Source organism: Chiloscyllium plagiosum, unplaced genomic scaffold (assembly GCF_037043375.1).
Source record: "Chiloscyllium plagiosum isolate Xiang-an unplaced genomic scaffold, Cpla_swu_hap1 HiC_scaffold_3, whole genome shotgun sequence".
Lineage (NCBI taxonomy): Eukaryota > Metazoa > Chordata > Chondrichthyes > Orectolobiformes > Hemiscylliidae > Chiloscyllium > Chiloscyllium plagiosum.
Window position 1 is genome coordinate 47,529,884 of NW_028270141.1, and position 12,355 is coordinate 47,542,238.

The 12,355-nt window shown below is 42.4% G+C and overlaps 1 protein-coding gene across 8 annotated transcripts in view; it reads right to left on the minus strand.

Annotated features, from left to right (window-relative positions):
- Nucleotides 1-12,040, minus strand: part of dst (dystonin) — a 617,802-nt gene extending 605,762 nt beyond the window's left edge. For 2 of the 8 annotated variants that reach the window (XM_087979215.1, XM_087979212.1), the window contains exons 1-2: nt 10,931-12,019; nt 9,756-9,787 (exon numbers count right to left, since the gene is read on the minus strand). In XM_087979215.1, coding sequence (XP_087835341.1) covers nt 9,756-9,787; nt 10,931-11,111 — 213 coding nt within the window. In that variant the 5' untranslated portion in view covers nt 11,112-12,019. Of the gene's footprint in view, nt 1-9,755; nt 9,788-10,930 lie in introns of all 8 variants that reach the window. The other 6 variants (XM_087979186.1, XM_087979173.1, XM_087979241.1 and 3 more) reach the window with 6 other exon arrangements.
- Between the last annotated feature and the right edge of the window lie 315 nt (nt 12,041-12,355).

Consider the following 12,355-nt stretch of genomic DNA (forward strand, 5'->3'; position numbering starts at 1 on the left):
CAGAGACCCTTAGCCAAGCTGTTGCAGTACAGCTATAAATTTGCTATATATCTGGCAGTGTGGAAAATTACCCAGGTATGTTCTATATAGAAAGTACAGGACATATCTAACTCAGCCAAATACCACCTCATCAGTCTACTTTTGATCATCAGTAAAATGATGAAAAAAGTAATCAACATTGCTACCAAACAGCATATATTTATCAATAATCTGCTCACTAGCACTCAACTTGGGTTTGGCATGCAGTTTGCAACTCCTGACCTCATTACAAGTTTGGTTCAAACATGGACAGAAAAACTGAACTTTAGAGGTTTGGCAAGAGTAACTGTCCTTGACATCAAGTCTGCATTTGACCAAATGTAGCACCAAGAAGAACCTAGCAAGACTACAGTTAACTGTAATCATGGGGGTAAACTCTCCACTGGTTGGACTCATTCTTAGCACAATGAAGACGGTTGTTGGAGGTTGTTCATCTTAGCACCAGGATTTGTGTGAAGATATCCTCAGGGTAGTTTCCTAGGTCCAACCATCTTTAGCTGTCATTCTTCCATTCAAGGTCATAAGTCCATGGGGTGGCTCACTGGCTTAGTGGTTAGCACTACTGCCTCATAGCACCTGGGACCTGGGTTCACTTCCAGACTCAGAGAACTGTCTGTGCAGAGTTTGCACATTCTCCCTGTGTCTGCATGAGTTTCCTCTGGGTGCTCCAGTTTCCTCCCACAATCCAAAAATGTGCAGGTTAGGTGAATTGGCCATGCTAAATTGCTCATAGTGTTCAGGGATGTGTAGGTTAGGTACATTAGTCAGGGATAAATGTTAAGTTAATAAGATAGGGGAATGGGTCTGAGTGGATTACTCTTTGGAGGATTGGTGTGGACTTATTGGGCTAAATGGCCTATTTCCACACTGTAGGGCTTCTATGGAGAAAAAAAAAAGTTGTGTTGTCCATTGATTATTGCACAATGTTCAACACCATTCCAACTCCTCAAAAAATAAAGCAGACCATGTGCAAATGCAGCAAGACATGGACAATATCCAACTTGGGCTGACAATTGGAAAGTAACATTCACAATACACAGCTATTTCCAGCAAAAGAGAGTCTAACCATCCTTCACTATTCAGTGTCATTTGAACTCTCTCCTTAAAGCTATTGGAGACTGCAGTAGTTCAAGAAGGCAACTCACGATATCTCAAGGGCAATTAGGGATAGGAAATAAATGCTGTCCAGCCAATATTGCCCACATTCCATGAATAAGTAAACAAAAAATCCCCATTATTTACATTCACTGGCTATAAACTGTACTGGATGAGGCATGTAAATAGTGTAGGAGAAAGTAAGGCCTGCAGATGCTGGAGATCAGAGTCAAGAATGTGGTGTTGGAAAGACACAACAGGTCAGGCAACATTGGAGGAGCAGGAGTTCCTGATGAAGGGCTTATGCCCAAAACATCGATTCTCCTGCTCCTCAGATGCTGCCTGACCTGATGTGTGTTTCCATCACCACACTCTCGACCCATGTGAATAGTGTGGCTATTTGCATGTCAAAGGCACAGAATCCCGACACGTATAACTCACCTCCTCCCTTCCCAAAGTTGTTTACCATTTACAAGGCACAGGTCAGGGGAGTGATGAGATAGAAAATCCCCCTTACCTGAATGACTGCAGCTCCAAAAAACACTCAGAAATCTTGATATCATTTAAACAAAGCAGCTGACTTGATTGGCACAATATTCACATTCACCCCCAGCATCAACCCTCAGTAGCAGCAGTGTGTGCAATCTACTAAATGTACTGTAGAAATACCACAACCACTTCCATCTAGAAAGACAAGAGCGGCAGACACATTGGAACGCACGATCTGCAAGTTTCTGTCCAAGTCGCTCACTATCCTGACTTGCAAGTTTATAACCATTCCTTCAATATCAATGGGTCAGTGTCCTGGAACTCCAGCTCCAATACCATTGTGGGTGTACCTATGGCAAATGGACTGCAATAGTTCAAGAAATATTAACTCACAACGACCTTTTCAAGTGTAATTAAAGATGTGCAATAAATGTTTGTCTAGCCAGTAAAGCCCATATCTCTTGAATAAGTAAAAGGATCAGGTTGCTTTGTCTTCCTCATGCATCTCTCAACACAGGAATTTAAGTCAGCATCACTTAAAAAAAATTACTTAGACATTATCACAATGCTACGTGTTGGATCTTGTTGTTGCAAACTGGCTACATTGCCACAATGACTATGTTTCAAAATGTACTCAATGACTTAAAGTGCTTTGGGATGTTACGTGGGACTTGTACACTGAAAAGGGTGTCGTGGTCATAACAGCAATTTGGAAGACCTTCAGGTGGTTTCACTTTTGCATTCAACAAAGTTTCATGGGTTCAGCATTGAGATTCATGTCCAACAGTCCAAGAGAGGAAGCAGGCAATGTTCATTGATACACTCCAACCTATCATGGTGAGTGTACCCCACCGTATATGGACTGGCTGACTGACACAGATGCTAATGTGGAAAAACTGAGGACTGCAGATGCAAGAGATCAGAGACCCAGGTATGTCTCTGGAAAAGCACAGCAGGTCAGGCAGCATCCGAGGAGCAAGAGAATCAACCTTTCGGGCATAAGCCCTTCACATTCCTGATGAAGGGCTTATGCCCAAAACGTCGATTCTTCTGCTTCTCAGATGCTGCCTGACCTAGTGTTTTTTCAGTGCCACACTTTTGACTCAGATGTTAATGTCACGATTTAGTTTATAAATTTCTTTTGGCTCTGTTCAAACTAGCTTTTATGTTTAAATTATTCTAATAGGTGTGTTTCCTCATAAGAAGGCTCGTGCATGTTTTATCCCTCATAGTGACTAGCAAAGAAAATATGTATTGAATAGCCTCTTTCTCAGCAGGATCATTCCATGATCTACATCACTGGGACAACCCAGAGTCACTTTATGCATAAACGAAAAGCATTCTCCAACCTTTGTACATTTTTGAAAGTCATGTGCAAGGGGAAGTTGAATAACATATTCTGCAAATAGCAAATGCCATCATGTTTTCTTCCGAGATTCCTGCTTAACTACTGATCAAATGGAAAAACGTCGTACTTAGATTCTCCGTCTCAAAATATCCCTTTATAACTTACAACCAATTACGCAATTTTGAAATACAGTGACTAATGTAATTCAGGAAACATGGCAGACAACACACAGCAAAAGAAGACTTGCATTTTCATAGCACCTTTTTTAATGCCAGTACATAACAAAATGTTTTATGTCTAATTAATTATCTTTTAAAATGTATTCACTGTTGCAATTAAAGAAGCAAAGCAGTCGAACTACACTTAGCATAAACTGAATTAAATGTGTACTTAGATCTTGGTTGGTGAATATTTCCTGTCTATTTGAAAGGATAGCCAGGATCTCAATTTCACGTCTTATCAAAAAATGACATCTCCAACAGTGTAACACTCCCTCAGTACTGCGGTAGAGTTTCAGCTTAGGTTTTGCGCTTGAATCTCTGGAACTGAATCTGAACAAACCAGCGCATGACTCAAGCAGGAGAGCTGACATTCGTGGAAATGATATCAATATTTTCACCTTCCTGTACTTGATCTGCAAATATTGCATCATCTATGTTTCCAAGACAATAATTTGTATCTTAATTTCCGTGATTACATCCTGCATTTATCTATTGATCAGGAAAGCCAAGCCAAGCAAATCCTGTCATTTCTACCTTCCCAGTATTAAAATACTGTCACTCATATGTTTTCTTACTGTAAAACCCATTTTATCATTCAGCGGTTTTAAAAGCACAATTTATTAAGCAGTTAGTCATCATATCTGTTGTGAACTGTCTGAAACTGAACTGCAGGAACACATGGCTGAAGAAACATTTGCCGACTCAGTGAATTAATATTGACCATGTGATTTGGATAATGTACAGCAATACTATTAGATAGATTGGTATTGTTTCTGAGAACAGGATTGACTGGGCTTGCAAGCCTGGCAAATCCCTTAAAGGAGATTGGTACTGTAACACACTAAAGTAAGAGTGGGGCTTCTGTAAATAACTTGTAATTAAAAATAAAGCTTTATGACCACTCTCTTGTGCTTAATCCATAAGTGAGAGGGTCAGAGTCTGGTACTTTGTCTGAGATAGCACTGACCTACACTCAGTGCAGGAATTACTGTCAACAGAGTATCACTTTCTTTACCCAAACTTGGTACCTACTGATTTCTGGGCTGTAAAAAAAATATTAACTTTACATAAGATTACAAATATTTTTAAAATGACATTCAGGTATTTTGGGAATGCCCTGTTAAATATGAAACATTTCATAATCTTTGATAGTAGAAAAGTTGTTTTTCACTTTTCTTTCAATGTTCATATTCTGACAATCCAAACCCATAATTGTATTTTCATCAGAGATTTAGAAATGAGTTCAGAAAAGTTTAAGAAGAAAATACACAATCATGAATAATAATGCAGGTTCCGATTCTTTACAGCAGATCATTACTGTGCATTGAACGCTCAATACTCAGCCTCACCCTAGGTGGATTTAATGGAAGCTAGAGGCATAATAAACTTTCATTTACTTGTCCCTTCTATGCAAATTGATCTGAACCTCAAGCATGTACCCACTCATGAATGCCAATGTGAACTCTTCCATTTTGTCCACACTTGGAACCCTAATGGTTTATTTGGAGAATAGAATACATAATCTATATTAATGCTCCCCATGCGGTACAGTATTGGAGGAAGTACTGCATTTCAGATGAGACATTAAATTAAGGTCCTGTCTGCCCTCTCAGGTGAACACAAAACAACCCCTAGCACTGCTTCAAAGAAGAGCAGATAGTGTTTCCAGGCATTTCAGTCAATATTTATCCCTCAGTGAACCGTGAGTGCTGCACTGTCAGAGGTATCATTTCCCAGCTGAGATCTTAAACTGAGGCCCAGTCTGCTCTCTCAGGTGAATGGAAAAGAACATATGGCACTACTTCAAAGAGCATGGAAGTTTCTACTGATTTTCCAGAGAACATTTATCCCTCAGTCAAACACAGGAAAAGCCGATTGTCTGGTTATTATAATATTGCCATACTTTATAGTGGCTTTCTTTAAAAAGTACTGCACTGACGCTAAAATGATTTGAGATGTCGAAAGGTAGTAAAAAGTGCTGTATCATAGCAAGCCCTGTTTTCTTTCTTTACAATCCAATGCATAATAGGAATTACGTGGCAACTTCCCCAAAATAATTTCAATTTGGACTCCTATAGTGGGTGCAGAGGAAATACTTTGATCCCACGTGTATGGTCTAGGTTTAAGCGGAGTCTCTCTGACATTCCTTTGCAATGGTGTAACAGCTATTCAAGTGTTTATCTTTTTAGAGTCAGAGATGTACAGCGCGGAAACAGGCCCTTCGGTCCAACCAGTCCATGCTGACCAGATATCCCAACCCAATCTAGTCCCACCTGCCAGCACCTGGCCCATATCCCTCCAATCCCTTCCTATTCATATACCCATCCAGATGCCATTTAAATGTTGCAACTGTACTAGCCTCCACTGCTTCCTCTGGCAGCTCATTCCATTCACATACCACCCTCTATGTGAAAAAGTTGCCTCTTAGGTCTCTTTTATATCTTGCCCCTCTCACCCTAAACCTATGCCCTCTAGTTCTGGACTCCCCCACCCGAAGGAAAAGACTTTGTCTATTTATCCTATCAATGCCACTCATGATTTTGTAAACCTGTATAAGGTCACCCCTCAGCCTCCGACGCTCGAAAACAGCCACAGCCTATTCAGTCTTTCCCTATAGCTCAAGTCCACCAACCCTGGGAACACCCTTGTAAATCTTATCTGAACCCTTTCAAGTTTCACAACATCTTTCTGATAGGAAGACCAGAATTGCACGCAATATTCCACCAGTGGCCTAACCAATGTCCTGTACAGCCGCAATATGACCTTCCCATTCCTGTATTCAATACTCTGACCAATAAAGGAATGCATACCAAACGCCTTCTTCACTATCCTATCTACCTGCCACTTCACTTTCAAGGAGCTATGAACCTGCTCTCCAAGATCTCTTTGTTCAGCAACACTCTCTCGGACCTTACCATTAAGGGTATAAGTCCCGATAAGATTTGCTTTCCCAAAATGCAGCACCTCACATTTATCTAAATTAAACTCCATCTGCCACTTCTTAGCCCATTGGCCCATCAGATCAAGATCCCATTGTAATCTGAGGCAACCCTCTTTGCTGTCCACTACACCTCCAATTTTGGTGTCATCTGCAAACTTACTAACTTTACCTATTATGCTCACATCCAAATCATTTATATAAACGATGAAAATTAGTGGACCCAGCACCGATTCTTGTGGCACTCCACTGGTCACAGGCCTCCAGTCTGAAAAACAACCCTCCACCACCACCCTCTGCCTTCTACCTTTGAGCCAGTTCTGTATCCAAATGGTGAGTTCTCCCTGTATTCCTGAGATCTAACCTTGCTCACCAGTCTCCCATGGGGAACCTTACTGAATGCCTTACTGAAGTCCATATAGATCACATCTACTACTCTGCCCTCATCAATCCTCTTTGTTACTTCTTCAAAAAATTCAATCAAGTTTGTGAGGTATGATTTCCCATGCATAAAGTCATGTTGACTATTCCTAATCGGTCCTTGTCTTTCCAAATACATGCACATCCTGTCCCTCAGGATTCCCTCCGACAACTTTCCCACCACCAACATCAGGCTCACTGGTCTATAGTTCCCTGGCTTGTCCTTACCGCCTTTCTTAAACAGTGGCACCACGTTAGCCAACCTCCAGTCTTCCGGCACCTCACCTGTGACTATTGATGACACAAATATCTCAATAAGAGGTCCCGCAATCACTTCCCTAGCTTCCTGCAGAGTTCTAGGGTACACCTGATCAGGTCCTGGGGATTTATCCACTTTTATGCATTTCAATACATCCAGCACTTCCTCCTCTGTAATATGGACATTTTTCAAGATGTCACCATCTATTTCCCTACATTCTATATCTTCCATATCCTTTTCCACAGTAAATACTGATGCAAAATACTCATTTAGTATCTGCTCCATCTCCTGCAGCTCCACATAAATGCCACCTTGCTGATCTTTGAGAGGCCCTATTCTCTCCCTTGTTACCTTTTTGTCCTTAAGGTATTTGTAAAAGCCCTTTGATTCTCCATAACTCTACTTGCAAAAGCTATCTCATGTCCCCTTTTTGCCCTCCTGATTTCTCTCTTAAGTATACTCCCACTGCCTTTATACTCTTCAAAGGATTCACTCGATCTATCCTGTCTGTACCTGACATATCCTTCCTTCTTTTTCTTAGCCAAACCCTCTATTTCTTTAGTCATCCAGCATTCCCTCTCGAAATCTCATTTCTGAAGACTTCCCATTTTCCAGCTGTTCCTTTACCTGCGAACATCTGTGCCCAATCAGTTTTTGAAAGTTCTTGCCCTAATTTAGCCTTCCTCCAATTTAGAACTTCAATTTTTAGATCTGGTCTATCCTTTTCCATCACTCTTTTAAAATTAATAGAATTATGGTCGCTGGCCCCAAAGTGCTCCCCCACTGACACTTCATCACCTGCCGTGCCTTATTTACCAAGAGTAGGTCAAGTTTTCACCTTGTTTAGTAGGATTTTCTTATTTTTCCGACTTATACAATGAATAACTGTAATGTTATGTTTTTTCTTTATTTCTCTGTTTTGTATCTAAGATCTGTACCCAGGTATTTTATATCTAAGATGGTGCGTACCTAAGATGGTGCTGTGTGGGGCAACATTGTGAACTTTTCACTGTACTCCTATACTTCTGTGCTTGAGTACACATGACAATAAACCTAATTCTAAACTCATGCAAAGCAGCTCAGCTGTTTAACACTTTTGTGTTTAATACTCTGGAACATTTATAAAGGGACACATTTTATTCCATTTTTTAATAATCTTTTAAAGTTCAAGTCTAACATTTTTGGTAATAACTAAATTGTCATCTTCTTGACTGATGAGCATGAGGAGGAATGTGAAATCTTCTCATGGTGATGTGTCATATGCACATATCGAGTACATTTCCTCGAAGAGACAACATGTATCACCAAAACGGATGGAATGAGGGACAAAACAAAGCGTAACAACTCAACAGGTCAGACAGCATCTGTGGAGAGAAGCATGACTGAACGTTTCAGTTCAATGACCTTTCACCATAACGGATGTAGTAAGGGTGAGTGTGTTGTGTGGAGGGGAGGAAACAGAAGGGTATGCTCCAATTTCCCATCTCCCCCTCTTCCGACAAAGCAATTGACCTTGACTATATGTTTGACTGATCCTGAAAGGCCTGTTACAAATATGGCCAACACAGAGCCCCCTCCAGTTCAGTATCAGTTTGGAAATTAAGTTGGCAAATTAAATTCTTTAAACATTGAAAAGTCACCACAAACTGCTGAGAAGTCAGGGAAAATGAATGACAAAGTTATTTGGAAGGAAAAAAGCAATCTTTCATGTATTAATTTAAATGGAGAAACGTGTTCCTTCTGTTCTCAACAAGTTGCATTTAGATAACGCCTTTTGATAGAACAGAACTTCACAAGATGTTTTCACAGTAACATTATCAGCAAAAAACTGAGATGGAGCCACAAAACATATTAGGACCAAGAAGTTGACCAAAGAAGTACGTTTTCAGAAACATTGTAAAAGAGGAGAGAGAGAGGTAGAGAGGCAAAATTTAGGGAATCCAGAGTTTAATAGGCAATGGTGGGTCCAAGGAAATAAAGGATGCACACGAGTCCAGAATTGGAAGACAGCAGACAATTCAGTGAGTTTCAGGATTGGGGTTCATCACAGAAATAGGGATAGGCAAGATCATACAGGACTACAAAACATGACATCATTTCGACCAGATATGGACAAAATACTCATTATTTGGTACAAACAAGGACTGCAGATGCTCGAAACCAGAGTCTAGATTAGAGTGGTGCTGGAAAAACACAGCAGGTCAGGCAGCATCCGAGGAGCAGAAAAATTGACGTTTCGGGCAAAAGCTCTTCATCAGGAATAGAGATGAAGGGCTTTTGCCTGAAACATCGATTTTCCTGCTCCTCGGATGCTGCCTGACCTGCTGTGCTTTTCCAGCACCACTCTAAGCTAAAATACTCATTATTGTCTAATCTGAACTTCACACACAAAGCTCTTAGAGGTTAATGTTGAGGCTGATTATTACAAAGTTATTTTCTAATGTTTCCCTTCTTCCTTATCAAGGATTCTGGTGGAATTTTGTCCACAGACAGTGAAACATAGTCCAATTATTGTCAACCCTGTTATACAGTTATACAGTTTGCTGAGGAGGGTGCAGGTGCAGGTGACTTGATCCTGAGCTTCTGGTGATTATTGATAACGATGCTGATAACTGTATCTGCCCAAGGAACCCCCTTCATTGTCGTAGTTTCAGTACCTCAAACTAACAAGCCCATTCATCTGCCATCCACATTTGATTAATTTTAATCTAAACATATTCTCAGCAAACATGAAGTACTAAACAAGGCTCATTTTCCAATGGATGATCCCACTTGGTACAATTTTTCCCACCACATATGCCAATAGTTTGCCCAGCCCTGATGATCACATATTGATGGAGATTTAACATCTTTACGTTATCTTGAGGTTGAGTTGAGTGCTATTGGGATGCTCAATAAGTAACTTTGTATGACCTTGAATTGAGAAAGCAAAACAGCATGCTGTACCTCAGAACGGAAGTGCGATCTCATCCCTGCATCTGGGATAAAATAAGGGAAAAATATTATTTATGGCACAGAAGCAAATCCACAGTATTAGTTACACAACAATGGTAATGTTACATTTAATGTAGTTTAGTTCAGGGTCAGAATACACAGCTGTAGTTTGATAGCAAAATTGCACACATCTCTAAATCAATTCATGCAAATACTTATGAATGAAACCTTCTAATGGGTATCTTGATAGAAGTTATCTTTGAAAAATTTAACACATCAGAGTTACTAAATATGAGAGTGAGAGATTGGGTGAGGAGAGAAGGGATAAGGGGGTTGATGGAGGGGATGAGAAGATGAGGCAGGGATCAAGGGTGGAGGGAGGGAATGATGGGGGCCAGGGAGGGAAGGGAAGGTGAATGAATGAGGAGATTAGAGGGGAAGGAGTGAGGAAGAAAGGGGGAAGCCCTGTCTAAGTGAGGACAGGGGAGAAGGGTAGGAGTTAGAAGGAGACCGAGGGAGGAATTATGAGGGAGCATATAGTCTGAAAGGGAAGTTGGGAGCTATTGGGGGACAAGTGGAGTGGGAGAGTAAAGGTATGAGGGTCAGTGGCGAAAGGATGACGGGTCATAGAGAAGGGAGTGTAGGAGGAGGGGGTGAGAAAAGGGTGAAGGAGGGGGTGAGAGAAGGGAGAGGGAGCGGGTGAGAGAAGGGAGGGGTTGAGAGAAGAGATGGGGAGGGGTGAGAGAAGGGAGAGGGATGGAGTGTGGAAAGGGAGGGGGATGGGAGAAGGGAGAGGGAGTTGGTGAGAGAAGGGAGAGGGAGGGATGAGAGAAGGGAGAAGGAGGGAGTGCAGAAAGGGAGAGAGAAGGGAGGGGGTGAGAGAAGGGAGGGGGTGAGAGAAGGGAGGGGGTGAGAGAAGGGAGGGGGTGAGAGAAGGGAGGGGGTGAGAGAAGGGAGGGGGTGAGGGAAGGAGGGGGTAGTTGAAGATGAAGTTGGGTGATATGCGGGAGAATGGAAGAGGATGATTATGCTGCTGAAGAAGAGGGAATAATATTGGGCCTTGGGAATCGAGGGGTTGAGGTAGCTGAGAGGGAGAACGAGGAGCCGCAGAGGGTGCGCCAGGAGTGGGGGAGCGCAGAGGGAGCACCTGGGTGGCTAGAGGAAGCGATAGGGAAACGCACTCTCACCTCGACTCCTGGAACGGCCTGAGCCGACCGACTTGATGGGGTGACGAGCCTTGCGGAGTTTACGGTGCCAGCAGCAGAAGAACAAGATGGTAGCGATGGTGCCCAGCAGCAGGAGCAGCAGCAGCAAAACGCACTGGACGCTGTAGGGCTTGAGCAGGACCAGGAACGCCGCTGCTATCATTGTAGGTGTCTGGCAAGTGGCTCCTTTCCACTAGTACATCATGTGAAGAAAGATTCAGGGCACTGGATATAGATAGCTCAACCTCTAGACCTCGTTTATGCAACTCGGAGGAAAGGGGCTCTCGAAATTTTGAAAGCTCTGCTCGCTTCCACTGCAACCAGCCATCCTGGGACATCTGAGAAGGAGGGGTGGGGGGAATGGAGTTATTGATTCGACGTAGAATTGGAGGGCATCAGTCCATGAGTCAGCATGATGCAAAGCAGCAGTCTCACCGCTGTGCACACTTGCAGCCGCAGTCCCCCTGAATTTGAAATAAAAAAGCCACCGGGCTTCATCTGAAATGTGCCATTCCTGTTTCACCTCAACGCAGACGGAGCCGAGAGGGATGCGCCGGTTTCACTCGACATGCCCCATTAAAATAACAGTTGCGAGTTTCAGAAGATTAGATCATGCCGTCTGGATGAAAATGAACCAGAGCACTAACTGCAGCAGCAGCAACAGCGTGGGGGTGGGCGGTATTGAGGCCGGTGTTCTTACACACACTGACGCCGATCCCCGCGCCCACAGTGCCGAATTCTGTCTCAGGTCTTCCCTCCCGCAGAAATCAGGCACTTCATCCTCAACATCAGCAACGCCAGGACGCGGGCAGACGCTCGATTTAAACAAGACGGAATGCCCAGTTCATGTCATTCCTTGCGGCAGCGATCAGCCAAACCGCAACAAAAATAGACACACAGAAAAAAAAACAGACACACACAGGAACAGGAATTTATTTGCCCATACAAGTCCGCAACTCGCCGTTTTGCTTAGGGTCCGTGGCAAGCAGCGTTGAGTGGTGAAATCGGTAGGGAGCCGAACTTTTCTGATGGGTCATATTTTAATAAGTTGCGATTTCTAAGGATGGTACATCAGAAGGTCTGGTCTAATAACAGAATGCTTTCTTAATTATATCCGAAATAAATAGATGGTTGGTCATTTTCAGACATAGAATTAAGTCGAAATTACAGTACACCAACATCACTTCTATCCACTAAATCCATGCCAGTGTTTCTGATCCACACAATCCTCCTCCTGCTATACGTCACACCCTATCAGCATATCCATCTCCCACATCTAATTTACTTACAAATATTTGGTGATACCTGATAACTGCATTTCAAAAAAAGGAGTTTAATCAGTTTTGGTTATTTTTGTTTGTAAAGGTGAGCCCAACCTTTATCCACCCCTAAAGTAAATTAACTAAA